The sequence below is a fragment of the Pogona vitticeps genome, chromosome 5, assembly GCF_051106095.1.
Source record: "Pogona vitticeps strain Pit_001003342236 chromosome 5, PviZW2.1, whole genome shotgun sequence".
Classification (NCBI taxonomy): domain Eukaryota; kingdom Metazoa; phylum Chordata; class Lepidosauria; order Squamata; family Agamidae; genus Pogona; species Pogona vitticeps.
Window position 1 is genome coordinate 104,890,896 of NC_135787.1, and position 24,740 is coordinate 104,915,635.

At 39.2% G+C, this 24,740-nt stretch overlaps 1 protein-coding gene across 4 annotated transcripts in view; it reads left to right on the forward strand.

The window, feature by feature from the left end:
* SCUBE1 (signal peptide, CUB domain and EGF like domain containing 1) overlaps positions 1 to 24,740 on the forward strand; it is a 280,077-nt gene that overhangs the window by 46,977 nt on the left and 208,360 nt on the right. For all 4 annotated transcript variants that reach the window (XM_073000829.2, XM_078394214.1, XM_073000830.2 and 1 more), the window contains exon 3: positions 16,129 to 16,257. In XM_073000829.2, the coding sequence (XP_072856930.2) occupies positions 16,129 to 16,257 (129 nt within the window). The remainder of the gene's footprint in view (positions 1 to 16,128; positions 16,258 to 24,740) is intronic.

Consider the following 24,740-nt stretch of genomic DNA (forward strand, 5'->3'; position numbering starts at 1 on the left):
TTGTAAAGGTAATAGATTTTTGTTTTGCTCTTAAACTAACCATTTACACTAGGTTATAAAATTGCAGTTATGAGTTTCAGGGAGAAGATACAAACACATGGAAGGGAGTGAGTAGTAGCTCTCCTTTGTATGATTACATCTTTCTCCAAATTGATGTGCTGAACATCTCGTTTACAAATATGCTAGTCTTTGGTGAAACATTAAATGCAACCCTGTTATTAACAGGGAAACACAAACTTGTTTGAAACATGTGTCTTCTGGTTTGAATTAGTCCTTGACATATCCTTCCCAACTATTATATTATTTGAGGTGGGAGAGAACTTTAAGTGCCTCAACCATTTAACCTTAATAGCTTTGTTTTTAATAGAGGCTTACTAACTAAAAGAACCAAATTATTGCTTGAATTAGACTGTTCTAATCTTAATTAAAAGCTTTCCTTTATAATAGGAAACAGCCTGCATTTTTAAAAACACACACCCAGTAAGCCTTTTTTAAATGGCTTGTTTGAAAGCTTGAATACCTTTAGATAATAATTTAGTCTCCGTACAGCTAGTCATTACTGTGGATGGATTGCAGTTAATTAAAAATTTAAAAAGCCTTCTCCATGTGGTTTTGTCCTACTTTCTGGTTATGGAATTGCTTGTTTAGAGAGTCTATGAGCAACAGATTTTGACAAGGGACTGTAGTTTGTTTTCTTACAGTGTTGAATAGTTAGATTCCTAAATCAATGTGTGAAATGCACATATGATAGATTTTAGTATTTTTAAAAATACTTCAGAACTATTTTATCAACTTTAATGTAAGGGGGGGGAAGTGTCTTTAGGTGAATTTATGAAATCCCCACAGAGATCCTTAAATAGGCTTCCAACCCACATATCCGAATGTTAGGAAAAATGAAAAGTAGTTGACAAACATTTGGATGACCTTGAATTTCATATCAGCCTTTGTATTGTGATTGAAGAGGCAACCATTGATTAGTTTGTATAGATATAAATATAGATGTAGTTACAGATGTAATACAGTGGTGCCTCACACAGCGAGGTTAATCCGTTACGGATTAACCCTCGCTGTGTGAAAGCATCGTTGAACGGAACGTAAAAACCCATTGGAACACATTAAACATGGTTTAATGCGTTCCAATTGGACCAAATACTCACCGTTCAACGATGCTTCTCTATGGCCGGCAGCCATTTTCGCGCCCTCCCCTCGCTTTACGAGGGTGCGAAAATGCTGCGCATGGCCATTTTGGGGTGTCTGGCGGCCATTTTGTAGCCGCCGAACAGCTGATCGGCGGGTCGCAAAGTGAAGGTCGGTAAGCGAACCGCTTACCGACCTTCGCTCTGTGATTTTCGCCCTATGTGGGCACCGTTTTGCGATCGCATTTGCGATCGCAAAACCGGCCTCATAGAGCGAATTCATTGCTCTACGAGGCGCCCGTTGTGCGAGGCACCACTGTATTTGATTTTAGTATGTGCATGCATTTAATTTATGTAATTTGTATTGAAAGTTTAAAATTATAATTCATTTTGAAAACTTAGGCTAAGAGATCTGATCTTTCAACTGTAGTCAGTAAAGTAGAATGGGACATTAGGATCACACAGTACCTCCCTGTAGCCCCTTCATATCCTTATTCTTTCCTTATAGCCCCTTCCCTTTTTTCCACTCTCATCTTCTGTGGTTCAGAGATAAATCCGCACCAGCACTAACAATGACACCAATGTTGCATTTCTACAGCTACACAAAATATCTTGTTAGAAAGTCAGGAGTGTCCATCAGATATTGTAGAATTTGTATTACTGGATTGTAGAGGAGAGGTAGTTCTCTACATCTGAGTGAAGGATTCTTACACCCCTTATACAAGGTTCCACTTTTGACAAGTCCAACCTCTTATTGCACTCTGTTACAACACAGGCTACCATGTTTTGTCAGACCTTAAAGTGAAGCTTTTTGGAAGGCGCATGGTGCTGTAGTGAGGAAATTAGGAAGTGAAAATTTTGCCTCAGAGGTTTCCATTTGAAGTATTTATTATATTTCACTCCCTAGTTAAAAATTATGATAAGGCTCATAATATATCTAGAGTGTTCCAGTTATCAGAATACTTCCTATATATTATAAGTCCTTTCAACAGCACTAGAGTCAATACTGCCATAGCAAAAACATTCATGTATGTGAGGAGGGAGTGTAACTGAAGCTGGGAAATAAAAAGGGACTATCTAAGATCTTCTACTGCAGTGGCTCTCAAATTGGGGTCCCCAGATGTTCGTGGACTGCAATTCCCAGAAGCCTTCACCACTTGTTGTGCTAGCCAGGATTTCTGGGAGTTGCAGTCCAAGAATATCTGTGGACCCAAGTTTGAGAACCTCTGTTCTAGTGTACTTATGACAGATGCCAAGAACATCCTGTTTCATAGGACAGGCTCTTAAACTACTGGGAGCTAATGTAATGCAGTGGCTACGAAGTTGTTATTAACTTAGGCTGCAATTATGTCCACATTTTCCAGGTGTTAAGCCCCACTGAAATCAGTGGGACTTCTGAAGAGATGTACAAAGATTTAAATTGTGACTGCACTGCCAGCTGGAAGAAACCTGCATTATAATATTTCACATCTCTATTCCATGCATTTTAAATAATCCTCAGTGGTCTTTGAAGATATAAAAATAAAAGGCATAGTATAGTTTTAATAAATTCTAATTATATAGTTAGTGGTAGTTTAATATCAGAATTGTCTTTAGGCAGTTTGTCAGTTATGCTAGTTTCAGTGTGCAATCTAGTCAGGCTTTGCTTCTGCACATGCTTTCTTCATGCATAATTTAGGGCTTGCCCTGGAACCATGCTTGGTAAATGCTTTTTATTTTTTTTAACCAGAAGTTCATTCTTGGAAGAGGGAAAAAACAATTTATATTCTGTTCTTTGGGGCATAACATCACATGGTATAATGCAAGGGTGAGGTCAACAGATGTTTGTCACGGATTGCTTTTGTTTTTAAAAATGTGAGCACCAGTTAAATAACGGTGAATAGTCTGAGAAATTTCTGATTTTATTACGCCAGCATCTGTTTTTATTGTGAACCTACCACTTGGCACCACGTGTTTTATCTGCTGTTTTTAACTTTCTAGTTGTGTATTTGTGTATTTGTAATTTAACAGTATTTGTTTTCATTTATGACTGTCATAAACCGCCCAGAATAATGCATTGCTCTAATGGGTGGCATACAAACAAGAGAGCGAGTAAACAAACAAACAAACTGCTGCTTCTTTCAGGCGGAACTTGGGAAAGTTACATCTTTGGACAGTAATGACTATATGCTGACTAAGGTAGTCCGATTGACCTTGTACAAAAAGAATCTGTTTTGAGCTCTCTCTCTCTCTAGGACAGTAATCTTTAAGTTGCATACTTTCATAGAATCTCTTGCCTGTTGAGGCACACTTTGGGGTCCGTTTCAGGATACCATGAATGCATAGTTTAAAAAAAAGTTTCTGGAGTATGTTCTAGGCAGAGAGCACCATATTATTGCATGCCAGGCTTCCTGATTGCCCTCCGTAAAGTGAGAGTTGCTCTGCTTGAACTCATCGCATTATGTCTTTGTTCATTCCCTCTCTCCTCCCATTATTGGTTCATGAAGAAGATTGCTAGCTGGTCTTGAAAACTGTTCTTCACGTGTGTGTGTCATAAGGGAAGCTTGGTGGCAATAGACAAAGTGCTTTTCTTGGAAACCTCTCTACAGTTATTGCATATTACTGAGTCCAGGACTGTGGACAGTCCTTATTTGGGAACTGTTGTGATAAACACACTTTCTATCATCTCTAGATGGCAAGCTATGTGTTTGTGTATTCCGATGTATATGTATGCACATCAAGGGTGAGCAGCTCTAGCGGGTCCATGGCCAATGTTCGGCTCCTGTGATTCTCTGGGAAACACACAGACCACCAAAAGTGTAAAATAGAAACATCTGGCCCCCACCCAGAAAAAAACCAAAAACCCAGGGATAGTTAGAAGTGATTTTGAAAAATTATTTGATGCTTAGTCAGCTGTAAGCAACATGTGGCCCATAGACATGCATATATTCACCAGGGCATCTTTTCAGCTCCAAACCCCTTGGCTTCGCCCACTTTCATTTTCTTAAAATAAAAAAAGACTTCAAAAAATCATTTTATTGCTCAGAATTGGGGAAAGGGTTGCCATGATAACCCTGCCCCCAATTTAAAAAAAAAAAAAAAACCCTTTAGCCTCTAGTGTATGGAAGGGATTTTTTTTTCATTTTTGAAACCACCTTCCTTTTAAAACCATTTCTCAGTTAACACAAACCTGCTGTACCAAACCCCTACATAAGCACTGCATTAATTTTAACACTGTGCAAGTTACCCACTTTGATTTTGCCCCTTGGAAGCACAACTAGCAAATTTGAGATAGCCCTCCCAGTGTGTTAAATGTTGCAAGGGGCTCTGTGGCCACTTTAAAAGTTGAATGATCACTGTTCTGGGAGATGTCCCAGAGCAACAATTTACCTTTACCTGGCCATATCTGGAGAATGAGAGGAGCAGGCATGGAGCTGGGGCTTCAGAAACAGGCTTGCAGGGCCCTATTCCTTCAAGCCTCATTTTGCCCACAACCACATTTGACCTATCAGGGGCTGACTCATATCGGGGACTGGACTTGATGATCCAGAGAGTCCTTTCCAGCTCTGCAGTTCTAAGATATCCTTGGACAGAAACACAAAATGCTAGTTTTGGCTTCCTTTCTACACTTTTCTGTATCCAGATGTGAAATGATCCTGAATGTGTTTGAGTTGCATCCTAAGGAACAGAGATGTTTCTTGTAAGGTTAAATGTTTTAGTAATTTTTTTAAAATGTCTGTGCATCCATATATGTTTAAAGGAAATCATTGCATCCTTTGCAAGCAAAGAAATAAAGATTGCTGTACATTAAAAAAAGCTTTTTGCAATGTGCATTAGTGTTAGGATGGAAGTTCCTGCAAGATTTGTTTTGTTTGTTTCCTTGCTCTTAAAAAAAAGAGTTAGGCTACTTTTCCAGATCTCAAGAGTTGCTTACAAAAGGGATAAAAACATAAACATCTTGTAACAAAAGTCAATTTAAAAATAATGGGAAAAATAATTGCCTTCATAACATTTAACAATGAGCTGGCAATGTTCCCATTCAACTAAATCAGAAGCCAGCTGATGATGATTGGTCTTATAGCTTTTTCTTAAGGCAAGTGAAAAGTACAGTGATGGTCTTCAGTGTGAGAATATTAATTACTAGTCTGCAGGAGTGTCTCTGTTTCCATCAGTAAAATGTTGAATTTCTGAGACACTACCAATAGTCCTAGGAAAAACCCCACGTATCTTGGAAACATAGTACAGTACAACTGATTCTGCTTTAGTATGTTGACTACCCTGTTTCCCTGAAAATAAGACCTAACCTGAAAGTAAGCGCTAGTATGATTTTTCTGGATGTTCGTAATATAAACCTAGCCCCAAAATAAGCCCCAGTTAAGTGAAACCCCTCCCTCCACCATTGTGCAGTAACCAGAAGAAGATGACATGACTGTATTTGAATAAATATAGATTGTTGTACATGAAAAAAATAAAACATCCCCTGAAAATAAGCCCTACTAAGTTTTTTGGAGCAAACATTAATATAAGACCCTGTCTTATTTTCAAGGAAACATGGTACTTCTTATGCAAAAATAACTGAATATTCTACGGGGACTCAGGGTCCTCCTATTTTTATTTGCTTTCCTGTTATGTGTATGATATTTAGAACTCTTCTTGTCAAATTGCCCATAACGTCTCTCATCAACATCAGTCCTTGAGTTCCTGTTTTTTACATGCATGCCTAACTGATGTTGCTGCCAGGTGGCTTCCTAACTCTGAGGACAACTTGAAGTGGTAGGAGGGTCCCAAGTGAGCAATTGCTTCATGTTTGGTTTTCAAAAGTTGCAGAGTGTTTGTAAATGATTATAAAAATTGAAGTAGAGGTCATCATCAGAAGCACTGAAGTGTGAAATTCTATATGAAAGGATAATTTTTAAAAAGTGTGTACATCTGCATGGTTGAGTGATATAGGAGGATTTGCCAATCAGTACAGAAATGAAGGGACGTGGTGGCGCTGTGGGCTAAGCCGCAGAAGCCTGTGCTGCAGGGTCAGAAGACCAGCAGTCGTAAGATCAAAACCACATGACGGAGTGAGCGCCCATTGCTTGTCCCAGCTCCCGCCAACCTAGCGGTTCGAAAGCACGCAAATGCAAGTAGATAAATAGGGACCACATCGGTGGGAAGGTAACAGCGTTCCGTGTCTAAGTTGCACTGGCCATGTGACCACGGAAGATTGTCTTCGGACAAACGCTGGCTCTATGGCTTGGAAACGGGGATGAGCACTGCCCCCTAGAGTCGAACACGACTGGACAAAAATTGTCAAGGGGAACCTTTACCTTTACCTTTACAGAAATGAAAGAAAGAGAATAAAGATATCATATAGCCTTTTAAAAAGTCATGTTACGGCAGCTGATGCTCAGTTGAGCTTATCAGAACCTGGAAGAGAGAACTTGAAAATAACATATGAGGTGTAACATGTTAATATTAAAATTGTTGTTGTTTAATTGCTAAGTCATGTCTGACTCTTCGTGACCCCATGGACCAGAGCACGCCAGCCCTCTGCATCCCGGACAGTAAATTAGATGTCGCTAATATTTCAGGAATAAAACTTCGAAAGTAGTTTAATGCAGCAGTTTGCTTAATCTTCTGTTTAATATAAAGACAATATATAATATATCATAGCTGAGCTCTAATCTGGAGTATTTGTTACATACTTATGCAAGAGCAGAGGATGATATCCTGAATCTTGGAATACTGTATGGCACTGGTGAAGTAGTTGTTGGGAAAGTATCTGTCTAGAAAACATAAGGTTTGAAACTGGGTAGCATGATGCAGCTCAAACCTAACTGAATAGATATGCTATATCTTAAGAAATCTCTGGGATTGGGGTTCTGTGACAGTGTACCCCCAATGTTTGTTCACTGTTTATCTTTGGAAAAAACACAGGTAGATATTCCAAAAATACTATATATCCCCATGCTTCTTCTTCACAAAGGGGTTTCTCCTGAAACCTTTTGCTGTCATTGGTTTAGACCAGTGGTTTCCACAAAAGTTCTTGAACTAAAAGTCACAGAAGCCTTTACCATTAGCTATGCTAGCCAGGATTTCTGGAAGTTGTAGTCCAAGAACATCTGGGGACCCAAGGTTGGAAATCACTGTTTTAGACAGTATTTCCTCTGATACATACATCACTATGAAGACTTTTAGAACCACTCTGCTCTGGTTAGCTCATCTGATTTGGAATCTGAAAATTTTCCTCAGAACTATAGCAGGGACAGAAGGGGTTAAAAGCCCAATTCTTTCTTGGATTCCTATAGTTAGTAGCCCTCCTAAGAGGCATGAGATCCTTCCTTACTCTGGCAGGTCACTTCTTTCGCTTCTTTCTCAATAAGCCCTAGACCAACCCATTTCAATTTTCACCATGCACTTGTTTTCTCTTTGTTTTTCTTTATTTTGATTCTAATTATGTTGGCTCTTTAAAAAATCAACACAGTGTGCCTCTTTTAAATTACAGTGGGGTCTTGACTTAAGAACGGCTCAAGTTAAGAACATTTTGACTTAAGAACCACTCTCATAGGAAAATATTGACTTGACTTAAGTACTTAGATTTGAGTTAAGAACTGAAAAAAACCCACGTGGGAGGCAGGGAAAGTGCAAAATGTGAACTTTCAGTTAACTGTTGGCCAGCGAAAAGGGTGCCTGTCTGCTTCCTCACTCCTCCCAGCGTTTAGAGAGTGGATTGGGAGACGGTCTTCGGACTGCCTGGTACTGTACTGCCTGGACTGTATTTTCCCTGCCTTCCCTGAACCTTTCTTGACCTAAGAAAAAAAGAAACAAAATATCCCCCTCTAGTGGCCGAAGGCGGAATAGCATTAGTTTCTATGGACGGAAAAGAGCAGATACGGATCAAAAGGTTTTCAATGCATTCCTATGGGAAATGCAGATTTGACCTGAGAACATTTTGACTTGAGAACCGCCTTCCAATACGGATTAAGTTCTCAAGTCAAGACCCCACTGTATTGCTGTCCTTTCGTGTTGCTTTGTTGCTGGCTGGCTTGAGTGCTTTAGCAATTAGGGGCTTACTCAATGGCTGCAATCATAAGGCCAGCTTAAAGAGCCCCCAAACCAATAGCATCCTTGTTGTTTGTATGAGTGGTTGTTATTACCGTCAGTCGGGAAATTTAAGTTTTGTTCTTGATGGCACTGTTACAATAAAAGTAAAAAAATCTTCCATGGCTCCTGATTCAATATGACTAGATCTCTACACACACAATACTTATTATAAAAAAGAGATATTTTGTTAGTTTCGAAATATTGCTGAGCTGGGATTGGAAGTGACTTCGGATCACCATATATATATAAAAGTATGTCTATTTAGAGAGAAATACCAAAACCCAGAGTCTGGTGTTATTTTATAAAGCCTAACAAATATAACATACCCTTTCATGTACTACAGAAGACATTGTTTGCTGCATCACCTCAACTCTGTTTTGTGTGTTTGTTTGTGTGCCCACCCACCCATACCTAGAGGGGCAAAAAAGCAATGCAACCACTTGTAAAGGCTGTAATTTCTGATAAAACAATTATTCAAGTCTTGCTATTAACAGTATTAATAATAATTAACAAGGCTTCCTGCCTCTTTTTCCTTTTTAATCAGGCTTTCATTTAAGCAATCCAACACACACTCCCAGAAAACGTTGCACTTGTACCTTTACTCTTGCTCTAATGAACGTCAGGCTTTTCTTCTTGGGCTCTTCTATTCCCATTGTTCACCCTTGACCTTGTCTCCAGAAACAATCCTCAGGCCTTTTAAACATTTTTACAGTTTCCTCAGGCACTAGCATCTTGAAAACATCATGAGAACTGGAAAGCAATAAAAACAAAGAGGCATATGGAGTGTCTTTAATTGATTTTTCCCCCCCCCCAAAATCATGTCAGTTGCAAGGCTAACGTTCAGAGGCAAAATGCATTTTCATCTTAACAAAAGCAGTGTTTTATATATGGACCTGTATTTTCAGCACAGGGAAGAAGGGAAACTAATGGGTTCATGAGTGGTCTTCTTTGTTTCATGAGAAATCAGATAGACCTTGCTATCAAGCAGATAGATTGTTTGTGTCAGAGATGGAGTCTCAAATCTAATGCATGAATAAATAAAAAATGTAGTAACCTTTCTTCAAGTTCAGATTGCAATTCAAGGTGAAGACTCAGTACGACCCAGATACATTGTCCATCAAATGTGTTCAGGAAATATAAGGAGAATCAAGACTTTCTGCAGCTGAATGGTTCATATTTGTACTGCTTAAAATAACACTAAATGATTTTGAGGTTGGAACTAGGAAGACTAGGACAATCTGGAATGGTTGTGTCTCCCGAGCTACTCTCACCGCATTAAAACTTAGATCAATCAGTTTCTGGAGAATTCAGCAGCCACAACTATATGTACAGTCTCAACTTACCCTCCCCCATGCCCTGTAGCTCAGGTAAGCAGCGGGCAAGGTTGGTCTCTGTCTTCCTAGATGTTTGGAGTAGGCCAGAAGTCGTGCAGGTCCCTTTCCAAGACTGTTCACATGTTAAGATAGAAGTGTCTCAAACAAGTAGCATAAACAACCTAAACATTTCACTTACATCAGAGCAGACATAGTTTGGTGTCGTATTAATTTCGATCTGCAAAACTGCTAAATGTTAGCAAACAGAGAGAAGTCCTCTGCTATGTGGCTTTACCAGGAGTATATCCCCTGAGTCACTGATGCTATGAATAAGGTGGTAAAGTTTTATTGGTTTAGATCAGGTAATGCTGGGATCTTGTATGTAGGATCAAGGTATGTAATGTTAGCTAAGATAAATAAATGATTGTTCATTGTCTGAACTGAGAAAAATCACATAAAACAACCGGTTATGTAAGCAGCCAGTCTTCTAAGTAAATATTTTCCTTTCAACATATTTTTAGACCTTGGATAAATTCCGCCAAAGACTATGCAAGATGGATGGTGATTTAAAAAAAAATTAAATGAGATGGAGGAAATCAAGTTACAACATCATGCTTTTCTGTAAATTAGGATTTCTTTCACTGTTCTGTTGTTGAATATCAGAAATTGGTGCATAACTCTGAAGACAGACACATCTAACACAAGATATACGATGAGCTGAAATAAACCTTTCCAGAGAAATACATCTACAGTAATAGGTCAATTGCAATTACATTAAGTGAGAGGTTTATTTCTTCTTCTTCTTCTTCTTCTTCTTCTTCTTCTTCTTCTTCTTCTTCTTCTTCTTCTAACTTCTAACTTCTAACTTCTAACTTCTAACTTCTAACTTCTAACTTCTAACTTCTAACTTCTAACTTCTAACTTCTAACTTCTAACTTCTAACTCATAATGTACGTATTTATTATAGTATTTTACCAAAGCATCAATACAGATGATGCCATCACATACAGTGCAATTTAATTTTAATAAAATAATCCTTTAATTGGTTTAAGTACTGTATTTGACCAACTTCAAACTTTATTTGGTTAATCTCTTTGTAGTAAATATATCAATTTTGGGAAAAAATGTTTGCCTAAAGATGGTCTAATTCCTCGAATGTACATGAATTGAGCATTGGGAAGAACACAAACTCCACTGTAGTGTTGTAAAAGAAATTGTACCCATGTATAGGGAAGCCTATACAGGTCCCCTGGTCTCTAAATGTTTTGGACTACAATTGACTGAGATGAACAAGCAAAGTCCCTGGACTCCCAAACTTCCCTGCCAAAGCCAAAACAAAATAAAATACTGTCATGCCTGAAAGCCTCCAGGAGTTGTGAACCACTTTTGAAACGGACTTTGTGGTTTCCCTGCATTGTTTAACATACAGCAGAACCTCCCACTTTCAAACAGACTTCTAGCAAACCCAACCACATACTTATGAAGAGCCATAGGTTCATATCTCAGTAACAGTTTAAGACATCTTTCTCTAGCTTAGTTTAAATGTACCTTGAACATTGAGCATTATTTGGTTTTAAGAACATAGTATTATGATGGGTGGAAAATGCAGCAGCTACTGGTAAATTTCAAAAATAAAAATAGATAGCAATAAAATTACATTAATTGAGGCATCAGTAGGGTGAATGTTTTGGAAGATACTGCCCTTCTGAGCTGCGAGACACACTTCACTGCCTACGGAGGGAGAACTCATACCAGATGCTGCACTTATATACTGCTCTACAGCTGCGTAACAAGATGGAGGGAGATGGAGGATGGAGGAGGAAGGTGGGAGGAGGAAGGTGGGTACATAGAATATGCAGGAGGAGGAGGATGGGAGTGTCCTGGAAATGGAAATGCAGTGTACTTAACCTGGATCATCAGACCCACAGAGGCTGCAGGTGCCCATAGATGAGCGGGGGAGCCTGGAGAACACCCGCACTGCAGGGGAGAACATGTAATTTTGACACTGACTCAAGTATAAGCCGAGGGGAGTCCTTTTTTAGCAAAACAATTGTGCTGAAAAATTAGGCTTATACTCAAATATATATAGTAGTTGGTTAAACTATGTTAATACAATAAATAAGGCCTAGCTGACTGACCCACAGTTTTGATTATTTCTAATTCAGGTATTTCCAAAAATATAGAGACATGATCTTTTAGGAGGCATTCCCCTTTCTGTATTGCACAGAACAAAATGTCTGCTCTAAAACTGTAGTTATTCTGACTCATGGATGCATCACCTTTAAGATGAAGCAAGAGTTCTTTTTTTCCTTTGAGTTAATATTTGTATTTATATGTAATACTGAATCAATTAACCAGTCAAAATGGGTAGAATTAATTGACTGCAACTACTTGAATAGAATGACTATCCTAATTAACTCTTACACAGAAAAGCCATCCAGATGTGTTCTGAGATGAGTATTAAAAATGTAGGTTATGGATTGTTGTATATGCATTAATATAGCTTGTTCATTACATTTCCATGTCTTCAAGCAAAGCTGGTTTTATTTCCTCTCCAGTACTTCTTTACTGACACATCGTATATTTCAAGTTCTGTTCTTTCAACATTGTTGGGGCGTATCTATTCCCTTCAGATGTCTGAATAAATACTTCCATGTAGCCAAATACTGACATATCAGCAATGAAAACATTACATTTCAAGCCATTTTAGTACCTAGACTCTGCAGTATATGATTTCCCCAAGTGCTATATTTTGCAATTGGATAGCCGATTTAGATGAAAAGATGTTTAAGATTTATGCAGGCAGACAGCTTCTTGATGGCTGCATTTCTACAGAGGTTCAAGAGCATAAATTATTGAAAGTCAATTGCAATTTATGCTTCCTAAATTAGTTCCAGATCTAATTGTAAAAGGGCATAGAATGAAAGAAAAACATACATTCTAGCCAAATAAGGCTTGGGCTTGAAGGTCTGTCGTCAGGCAAGCTCAGAGACAATGCTTTGGGTAGAGGAGTCTAGACTGTAGTTTAACATTATTGCTTGTTATTCTTGTGGGTTGCTCTGACTGTTGCCCTTAGAGATTCCATTACAGGTAAAAATTAAAACCAACAAACAAAATCAAATGATTGTAAACTTTCTCAGGCTGTGTCTTTGCACATGTTGAATAAGCAAAATGGTGGCATGTTATAACAGATGCATTTGGGTGTCTTTTACCCCACACATCCTGTCTTGGGTAATATATAGTGGATAGAGTATTGGACTAGTGTCCAAATTCTACTCGTCTGTGCAGCTGATAGTGTCACGTTCAAACAGTTCCACATTCTCAATCTGACCTGCATGACAGAGATGAAATGGGGAGGAGAGTCTTGTTGCTCATAGGAGTACTGGGGGGATAGACAAGTAATAAATAAGTGAACACGTTTCTTCATGCATCTCCATTTCTGTGGCTGAAACAATTTCTGAAACTCTGCAAATAGTAATTTTTACAAAGTAGTTACTTTACATGCTGAATACAGATTTTCTCTTTCACTAATGCAATATGGACTGTGGATATTCTTTGCTGCTACATCTGCTTGAAACCCTTACCATAATATCTATGTGGTGTTGTGATGCCAGTGTACACTTTGGTAACATTACCAGTGGATATTTCCTTTCTCTCTTCCTACTGCTGCAGTCCTCCATGGCTGCAAAAATCCTGGTTCAAAGGGTTTCTCAGTCCTCCAAAGAAGGATTTTATAGTGGTTGGATTGGATGAGAGTTGAGAAATAGGGAGATTCAGCAGAAGTACAGTGGTGCCTCGCATAGCGAGGTTAATCTGTTCCGGATTAACCCTCGCTATGGGAAACATCGCTCAACGGAACAAAAAAATCCATTAAAACGCATTAAACTTGGTTTAATGCGTTCCAGTGGGCCCTAAACTTACCGTTGAGCGAAGCTTCTACATAGGGGCAGCCATTTTCGCGCCCTCGGTAAGCGATCGCTCCGTTGAGCGATGAATTCGCATAGCGAGGGGGTCCGGGCCATCGCTGGAGCATTCGCTCAGCGATGGCCCCATGGCGTTACTTCGAGGGCGCGGCGGGAAAAGTTGCAGTGGCCATTTTGGAACCGCCGATCAGCTGTTCTCCCCTGCTTCGTTGTGCGAAAATCGCTAAGCGAATCGCTTAGCGATCGTCGCACAGCGAAGAAACGCCATGGGGCTATCGCTGAGCGAATGCTCCAGCGATGGCCCGGACCCCCTCGCTATGCGAATTCATCGCTCAACAGAGCGATCGCTAAGCGAGGCACCACTGTACACTATTGGATTTGGGCCTTCTTTTTTATTGTTACTGAAAAATTATCTCTACCATGTAAGGACAGTCCCTCAGTGCTTAGTTCAGATAGCAATAATGCACTGATTGAAATTACCCAGCTCCATGTGTGCAGTGGTGATGATGTCAGCATCAGCAGCAAATCAGTGCTGGGTAGTGGCTTCCTTAGATAATTTCTGTCTGCAGGGGATTTTGTCGCTTTGTGTACTAGTTGCATGAACCCTGAAATTGCCTCTAATCAGTGGCAGTTAATTCAGTGGATCTGCTCTTGACTGGGATATTTATTGGGATAGATATTTATTTATTGGAAAAAAAAAACATATATAACCAAAACTGTGCTTCTGGGACCTATTCAACTCAAGGAAGAAGTGTACTGTTTTCCTTTTACATGTAATAACTAAATATATCTGCACTTGAGGGTTTATTAATATCTTAAATATGCATGATAATAAATTATTCTTCAGTTTCTATCGGTCACATTTACTGCTTATTTACTACACATTAATGTTTATGCGTACATATATATTTGCATATATACTTTGATATTCCTTACATTCACATAAGAAGTATGGACCTGAGGAAAGTAGCATCCTCTTAGCACTAACATCCTGATAGAAAAGGTTAAAGTCTTTTGCTCACATGGTTGAATGAAACACAGAGGTTTTTCTTGCAAAGAAGAAAAAAACGTGTAAGAATAATAACAGAACAATAATTGGTCATTCGACACAAATATTTGGTCTTTACTGAAAGGAAGGAAGGTACAAACATGGCAATTTAGGGCTGGTTTCTAGATTTTGTTGTTGCATAGTCGTTAAGTCGTGTTCGACCCTTCGTGACCCCATGGACCAGAGCATGCCAGGCCTGTTGTTCCTTTTATCTCTTGACTCCCTACTTTAGCATTCAAGTCCCTTATAATGAAATAACATCTTTCTTTGGTGTCAGTTCTAGAAGGTGTTGTAAGTCTTCATAGAATTGGTCAATTTCAGCCTCTTCAGCATTGGTGGTTGGTGCATAAACTTGGATTACTGTAATGTTGAAAGGTCTGCCTTGGATTCATATTGAAATCATTCTATCATTTTTGAGATTTGGCATTCTTACCCACAATAGTAGATATGATAATCGTCTGAATTGAATTTGCCTATTCTTGTCCATTTTAGTTCACTGACGCCCAGGATGTCAATGATTATTCTTGCCATCTCCTGTTTGACCACATCCAGCTTACCAAGGTTCATAGATCTTACATTCCAGGTTCCTATGCAGTATTCTTCTTTGCAGCATCAGACTTTCCTTTCACTTCCAGGCACGTCCACAGCTGAGCGTCCTTTCGGCTTTGTCCCAACCACTTCATTATCTCTGGAGCTACTTGTATTTTGTCCTCCACTCTTCCTCAGTAGCATGTTAGATGCCTTCCGACCTGAGGGGCCCATCTTCCAGCATCATATTTTTAGCCTTTTGTTTCTGTCCATGGAGTTTTCTTGGCAAAGATACTGGAGTGGCTTGCCAGTTCCTGCTCCAGGTGGATCATGTTTAATCAGAACTCTTCACTATGACCTGTCCGTCTTGGGTGTCCCTGCACAGCATAGTCCATAGCTTCCCTGAATTACTCAAGCCCCTTCGCCACGACAAGGCAGCAATCAGTGAAGGGGGGTTTCTAGACACACACAGCTAAGTAAAATTACTGTTTAGATCACAATAGATGAAAAAGGTATAGGCATAGATTCTGTTCACAGGATATGAAAGACATGTCCCTATCATAAGGAGCTTACCATTTAAAACCTAAGGCATTTTATTTAAAGTGGTCTGGCAAATTATCTAATGATGAAAGGAGTTTTATGGAAAGGATTTGTCTACTGCTGAATGGATCCTGAGTTACAATCAGTGAGAAGCACTCAAACTATTGTTCTCTGGTTCTTCGTGGTGTTTATGCCTCGCACGTACAGGTTTTGCACCTTTGCAAGTCCACTCTGAGTAGATTTGACAGGAATCTTGCTACTATCACAGTGATTTGTCAGATCTGAAAGTTATGTAAGAATTGTTCTGGTGCCATAAACGCCAGGCCACTTCAGGAATACACTTTGTATTGATATCTGTTTCTCATGTAGCCAAATGTAGATATGATTTCTGGTTAGATTTGCATTATGACAGTGAATTTGATGCACTTTTGAAAAATTGAAATGTTGCCCCAAACAGCAAAATATTCCATGTAGAATAGTGTGCAATGTGTACAAAGTTCTTGGCTGGCATTGCTTTTTGCTAGTAAAAATAATATTAGAGGATTTTTCCCCTTCTTTCTTTTTCTTAGATATTGATGAGTGTGAAAATGACTTCTACAATGGAGGCTGCGTACATGAATGCATCAATATTCCAGGCAATTATAGGTGTACGTGCTATGACGGATTCATGTTGGCTCACGATGGACACAACTGCCTTGGTGAGTTATTATGACGGAGCAAATTTATTGATTGGAAGGAAGTTCTACAAGCCAATCTTAGATCTTATGGATTTTTGGAGGGCAATATAATATTTTTGGGATATGATGCTGCAAACCAAGCTCTTAATCAACGCATCATGGAGGTGGAGAGGCAACATGATTTGGGAGCAATATCAAATAGTATTTCTTTGGATAAAGCGCTACAGCCTTTTAAACAAGCTAACTACGTTTTTGTTGCTTAGTCGTTAAGTCGTGTTCAACTCTTTGTGACCCAATATTAGTCTTGTGTTATGGTTAATGCTTGAGAATTTCTGTTACAGCAAATTCACCTGTCAGAAATGTCTTTTAAAAAAAAAAGAATGATAACAACACATACTGGCTGGGATCCAAAAATACAACTATGCAAAGGAAAGGCACTTCCGTTTGTGCAGGATAGGCCCGTTTCACTGATTTTTTTACCATTCTGCTTTAAAATATTCTTTTTTAAAGCAGTGGGGTATCTGAACTGACCCCATAGGAATTTCCCACTGATGCCAGTCTGCACTCAGTGTGACTGGAGATTAAGAAAGAATTTCTTTCAACTTTGCATTGTCTGTTGCACTGATGCTCATTGCAGAATAATTGTTTAGATGTAGAGTAGAAACCATCCATTGGCTGGTTTTGATGTGAGATTTTAAACTTGGTTCCTCATAGAAACAAGTAGAAAAACTGGCATTGTTCTTTTAAATATCCTGTGTGACATGTTTTTTCTGAAACACGCAAAATCAGAATTAGGAGACGTAAGATTGATCATTCAGCAACCTTCAGCAATATCAAGTGTTAACTTCTCGGTGTCAAGAGGTTTTGAAATTTCCTGATTTTGGAGCTCAGCCCTTACAATTCACCTACACTTCAGTGCTGATAGTAGATGAATAGATTTAGTATCCACTAAAACTTAAGCTGGCTGGATAGCTCAGTGGTTTAGGTATCTGCCTGCTGAGCCAGTGATTGGGAGTTGAGTTCCCCACTGTGCCTCCTGTGAGTAGACTCAGCCTGTGTGGCCTTGGGCAAGCTGCACAGTCCCAGGTGACCCCCAGAAGAAGGGTATAGAAACCACTTCTGAGCATCTTCTGCCTGGAAAACCCTGAAAAGGGTTGCCATAAGTCACAATCCTATTGTTTTTAAATTTTGTAATGCCGCCCAGAGTAGACCATTCGTCTAGATGAGCGATGTATAAATCTAATAAAATAAATAAAAATAAAATAAGAATTGACTTGTAGCACATGATTATAATTACTAAAACCTATCTCATAGTGAGTAAGTGGATATATCAACTGCCAGCTGGAATTAATATACTGTATTTTAAAACTGTGTATATTGAAATGTTTTTGAACATGGTCTAAAAGCACGCTTAAGATTAACGGGTTAGGTCCAAATATAGGCATGTCCAAGTAAGCAAGCAGAAGCAGGCCTCCCTAACCCTGCTGCCAACCGCAGGTCCTCCATATCCTTAATATATGCTACTGTGGGATGAAACTCTGGCAGTCTACACCATAGCAGCCCCTTTTGGACCACTGTCTGACATTGAGGTCTGGAAGGATGAGGGAACAAGGGTGGGAAATTCAACCCAGTGAATGCAATTTTAAAAAAACAACATAGGGTTCATTCAGATATGTTTATATTTTGCCATGTGGGTGGCAAAACCCACCTGGTCATGTTGAGAATCTTTTGGGTTTCCCCAAGAGGAACATCCATATTATCAGTGAAATATGAGTGCAAAAAATTCAGTGAGTGACTAGAGATGTTCCCACAGCTTTTCCTCTCACATGGACAAGCACACCACTTTATGCTGGTTTTATTGAAACTCCCTCAAAGTACTTCAGAGGTTTGGTAAGGGACGGAAATCACAATTTGCTCTAAATATCAGTGGCAATTCCACTTCTGATCTTCTTTGTGGATGCAGTTGACATTTAGCTTGATAATAAGCAGGAATGGGAGTTATGAACGGATAAATGAGCATGTATGTGTGCTGCCTCTATGCATTCTCCCCATTTTTATTTCAGTATGCATTTCACTTATCCCTGTTGCTTTCGTGTGATCTTTCAGCCAGAGGCAGCTCATGATACAAACATGGGCGGCAGTGGGTTCCAAACCTTTAAGGTGAGACGAACCCTTTCTCAGATCTTGAGATGCCAAAGCCTCCAGCACTGGCCTGATTTTAGACAGGATGATTTAGGTTCCCTTTTGCATTAAAAACTGTATCATTTGCTTTTGAAAGATACATTATTGAGGTTTCATTGTCTCATTTGTCCTTTGTTCATTAGATAAACTTGAGCAAAAGTTTATATGTAAGGAAACCTTAAGAGCATAGTTTAGGATGCAGGCATAGGACTTCCTCACATATTCGTGGCCTCCCATGTAGTACAGAATTATAGCAAACACATAATGGCTGAAATCCTATTGCTTAGCATAGTACGTTGCTGTGTAAGTCACAACTTAAGTAACTCCATTTGAACCAATGGAACTTATGAAGAGTTGATGCACCAAATCCCCACTGGGGATTCAATGGCCTACTCTGTTGTGACTACGCTAAGCAACAGGATTTCAGCCACTGAAAGCTGCTCCTTAAGCTTTGTTGCTGATTTGCTTTTAGATGGCATAGAGAGAAATGTTTAGTCCTATATCAGTACTGAATACACTTTCATTAGCCTTTTCTACCAAGCTGTCGCTCAATCTAAGGATGCTACAATCAGGGCAGATTTAAATTTTTAAAATTGGATTTTTTTTGATTAAATTTAAAAAACATGATTTTTTAAAAAAATTAAATCATGATTTAAATTAAATTGATTTTTTAAAAAAGTCATTAATTTTTACCCACCCTGGCTGCAATAAACTACCATTTTGAGTGTCCTACAAAGACTGTATAGTTCTGCAGGTATGCGGCATCTCACAAGCTTACAAGCATTTCCATCCAATGTAACTTATGTTGTGGAAGACGGTTCATCAGTGGTTTAAATGTTAAATAATGTTTTAATCGTAAGTCATTTTGTTAAGGACTTGCCAGAAATAAATGAAGCAGTACTTGGCAAACATGTTTGCCTTTTGAGGATTGATACGGTGGTAGTGCAGTACTTTCATGTTGGGGAAAAGGACGACAAAAGAACTAGTTCACCCAGGACCAAGGTGCCCTCTAAGCCAGGCAGGCACACAACTCCATCTTCCTCCACGCAGCTCTCTTCCTCCTCCACACAGCAATCACATTCAACCCCTTTGGTTCCGGCCGTGTGCACACATACTGTAGGGGTGAATTTATGCGAGGGGGAGGCAGAGCCCTGCCCAGTGGGACTGAAAATTAGAGGGTATGTTGCCCAGGACCCTCCATCTCACCCATCACTACTTTCTCTCATGACCTATTTTCCACTAATGTTGCCGTTGTGGACTAAAATTTTCTCATAAACAAACACCTGAAATATTTTTTTTTCCTTTTTGATTAGAAATCATAGAGTTAATAGGTTATGTACTCCCCATCTTTCTTGTTAAATATTTTATTTCTCCTTTAGCCGCATGAGCTTTATTCTCCCCTCCTCCTTTGGTTGAGATTCCTTGGCTACACATTTATATTGGAAATGTTCCAAGTCTGTCCTTGGAGGAACTCAACTCATTCTGTATTTGACATTTTTATTGAGGAATTGTTCAAATATAACATGAAATGACACTATAGGGAATTTAAACTATAGCGAGATCCTCATCTGGTTAAATATAATTGCATTTAGCATTGTAATTACTTGAAATTGCAGTAGTTCTTTGTGAGGATTATTATTTTAAGTTAAGTTCAGTGGACATAAGATTAATATTTAACCTCATGAAATGAAGGTTTCTTTAAGCTTTAATTTGAAACTGGTGATGAAATAAACTTTCTGTTCCTCGGCATGAGGGAAATACTTTGTTTTCTTACAAGCAAGTAGCATATTTGTCCAGATGTTCTCTTCTGTTTGATTTTCTTTCACATTGACTTATTGATTAATTTATTCCCGTCCCTTCTATTACACTTTGGGATATATTTAGTGTAATTTCCCATAATTCTTTTCTTCTGGTGAGGTCAAATATTGTCTGAGAATGTGAACATCAATGCAAAATATTTTAGGCAATCCTATTTTACTTGTAAATGGAAATACTGATAATGTTTTTCCTAAATATGCAAGTTTTGTAGGAACAGGGAAAATTGCCTCTTTAGTACTAACTATTCAGATTATCCTAAGTCTGCATCTCTGTGTCTGCTTGCCTGCAAGCAAATTTAAGGTCAGGGAGTCTTTTTTCCAGCACCCACTGGAACAGAGATAGGATTGAACTACACAGATACAAAGCTGAGCATATTTGCTTGAAAGACAGCTGCACAGAGGGAAGTGGAGCCATGCGTGCGCATGTGCCCAGTTTAGTGGGAACCTTGGATCCAACCCATCGTAAAAAAGCAGCACCGGGGGAATGCAACTGTATTGTTTTGTATACTATTGGCCAATATCCCATTGGCATTCACAGAAGGCTTGCTTAAGTTAATACAGCTAATTGTAGCTAATTGAATATTGGGGCGCATTTCGATTGTATGTTCAGGTACATGAGCAGTCTCATGACAGAAACATGTCCTGGGATCTTATGAGTTAATGCCAATTAGCTGCAGCAAGTTACACAAGTCTTACTCAAATGCCAACAGGATTCTGGCCTTCATTACTCAAAGTACCATTAATGTGTTGATATTTTTTATGCGAGTATGATATAACTTGCTGCACAGTATCTCAATGTTGCAAGTGCTGCACACGTTTTCCCATTACCTGAGCTAGGAAATGAATTAGCCCCCTCCATGGGGCGGGGAGGATGGGGTCACTGCTGTACTGTGCTGTCCTCCATCATGCACAGAAGAGATTCCTCAGGGACAAGGCACAGTGGAGAGGTCCCCCCAACAAGTCACCTATATGTGAAGTCCTAATGAAGAAGCTGACCAGCATCATTGGAACCAAATGGAGTGACATAGAATAAGGCACCAAGGCCAAGGCATCTTTTGATGGTGCATGGAGGAGCCATAGATGCTGTTTTGCAGTAGTTTCACCACCCCAACCATTCTGCTGGTGGAGGCAGCTATCTCAGCTTAGCGAATACTAGAACTACTGCAACCTCATATAATAGGCTATTCCTACCTCATATTGCAAATCATGGGAGAGATGACATAGTGGTGAAGCTTAGAGAATATTGGTTTGCCTCAGACCAGTTAATGACCCTATCCATGCTCCCAAGAACTGATTTGAAGCCACATGTGATCTAAGGACTTCATAATGGGTACAGAGTTTGACATACTGGGGTAAGCCAAGAATCACAGGACCAATAAAAATGTGAGACCAAAGACCAAGTCAGGACTAGCCAGAAGCCAAGATCAAAGAACAGGAGTGCAAACCAAAAGTTAGGGTGAAAGCATAAGACAGAAATTGGGGTGAAAGGATAATCAGAGGTGTAGGAAAATGACAGAAAGACATGGAAATTCTACACTAACTCAATATTAGATTTTAAATTATCTTTTGATGCTAAATGTTTTTATGGAATATTTGGAATTTTGGAAATTTGTACAGACTTGTTTTTGCTGTATGAATGGTCTAAAACTGTAACAATAAACTGAACTGACAGAAACTCAGCAAGACCTTAAAGTAGAAGCAAAGTTCAGAGGGAGCATGCTGCTTCCTTCCCAGAAGGATCCAGTTGTCATCCTGGGTGGAGGCAGTCAATCTAGAAGGTTGTTCCATGAAGAAGATGTCATGTGCAATTCAATGTTTCAGCCCAGAGGAGAACTACATATGAATCTAGCAGTTTCTGGCACCAATGCACTAGACCGGTTTTCATTTTAATGTGCTTAACACAATGTATATAAATGAGCTACAACAATATTTTTCACTCACATGGCATAGGTTGTGCATTCAACTCAATCTTCCTTAACCACTATTCTGGAGCCTTTCAAGATTGAATAATATGACTTCAGCAGCTTTCGTGAACTCAGAGGGCATCTGTCTGATGCCATCTGTACTCTCCCCAAACCTCAGGGACAATTGGCTACAGAATTGGTCAACATCTGTTTAAGAAACATAGTCCTCCCCCACCCCAAGTAGTGTGAACTTAAACAGGAGATGCAGATAAGCCAGTCCTCATGAAACCTCTGCTCTGAGAGACAACTGCTCTCCTGGGTGAATTCCAGCCTGCTCCTGCCATAATGATCTGTCCAGGGTCCTGACAGACCTTGCCTCCCTGAGCTGAAAACTGAAATTGCCAACCCTGACTTTCTCTTGATGGATGTGACCTTACCTCACTGGAAGCAATCTTGCTTTCTCAGATGTTCTCTGACCCTTCCAGACAGTACCAGTACTGCAAGTCAATCCATTATTAAACCGCTCTTGAAATAAAGAGATTGCTCTTAAGATTTGAGCTAAATCTACTCCCATATAATTTAGATTCTGGTATGTTATTCTTAAAAAGTGATGGCCAGAATCATATATTTTTGAAAGTATAATGCATATAGCACAACATTTGGAAACAAATTGCCTCATGTTAAGGAGTTGATTTAAACATAATGTTTTGCCTTCAAATGTTGTGCTATATGCATTATACTTGTGAATGTAGCTAATATGATTTTGTGAAAGTGTTGGTTGTTACTTTCTCAAAGTAGCATGTTACTGTGGCAGAATGCCCATGTCCCACCTGTCCATCATGTGGAGCTCTAGAGCTGGAGCCTATGAGAGGACAGGAGGGCGGAGTCAGAGAGAGAGTTGGAGGCTGAGAGAGAAGGAGAGAGGAGGTTTTGAAGGTTTATGAGAGGGATTGGAAAGTTGGTGTAGTTGGTTGATGTGTTAAAGAATAGTTAAAGGACAGAAGTATAATAAAATAGATAGTCATTAGATCTTATTCCAGTGATTGATGTGAAGTAATGCAAAGAAAGAAATGTGTTTAATATCCAAGTTTAATGAGTGCAACATAATAAAACATCTATGAATCTACTTGTGTGATTCAGCAACCAAATAATAAATATCCAGTTACATTTGACAACACATTTCTATGCAACATTATTGGTAAATGTCATGTCTAAAGGTGGACCTGGGTTTGAAAAAAAACCTAAGGACACTGGGGGTGCATGACATAAGTGGTGGCAGCAGCAGGCCAATGCTATTTATTGAAAGTAACCAAGAACTGCTTCAGTGTTCTGGTGAAAACATTTATATAAATGATACAAAATATCTAGCGTTGAGAGACTCCTGTTCTGAGGTGACTTTGTGTCATCCTGATATTATCCCTCAGGAAAATATTGTGAGAAATAAATATGTAACCATAAAAGGGATTGGAACTGAATTAATTACTCTAACCATGGCCCAAATAACAATGAAATATCAAGGGTGGAATGGAATGTGGAAGGTAGCCCTCATGAATTAACTTCCTGCTCCCTGTTTGATTGGGTAAGATCTATCTGAGCATGTAAAGAGTGTTTTAATCACTACTCACTCCCAGATAGAAAAAAAAGAAAAACTTGAAGAAAATTGTGAGATCCCTAATGAAAATAAAGGAGGAAATAAAGACAATAAAACAGCTGAGGTGGTAGTTATAAGGAATCCTCATGAAAATGCATTTAAAGAAGAGCAAAGACAAGATTTTACATTACACCAATGCTTTGAGTCGGCCAGAGAAGGAACACTAACCCCTGAAAGCCCTGAAGGGTTCTGTGTGGAAAAGGGCTGTTATATAGAAAGGTCTTAATAAATCCTCAGAGGGGAGGGAAAAATGTTCACAAACAACTGGTGATCCCTTTTAAATACAGGGAAGGGATAATGGAAAAGGGACATAAAGTCCCCTTTGCTGCTCATTTCGGAATTACACGCACAAAGCAGAGAATAGCTCAGAATTTCTACTGGCCAGGAATGGGGAAGCAAATAAAATCATACTGTCAAAGCGGCGATGTATGTCAAAGGCAGGGTACGGGCAATGATAAAACAAAAGCTAAGCAGTTCCCTTTACTGATCATATCAACCCCATTTCAATGCATTGGCCTGGATATTGCAGGACCCTTGCCTAAAGTGACCAGAAGGGGAAACAGATTCATATTAACAATAATAGATCATGCCACTAGATTTCCAGAAGCCATTCCATTGGGAAATATAGAAACAAAATGAATAGCAAAGACTTTAGTGAATTATATATGTCGCATGGGCCTTGCTTCTGAGATTATCACGGATTTGGGAACATCATTTGCATCCAAATTAATGAAAAGGCTGTGGGAACTTTGTGGCATTAATCATATAACATCATCCCCATATCTCCACAAACAAACAGTTTGGTGGAAAAACTTAATGGGACCCTAATGTGAATGATCCGGGTGTATATAACATCAAATCCCCATGATTGGGATCAGAGATTACAACCCTTATTATACGCTTATAGGTCTGTACCCCAGGAAAGAACTGGATTCAGCCCTTTTGAATTGT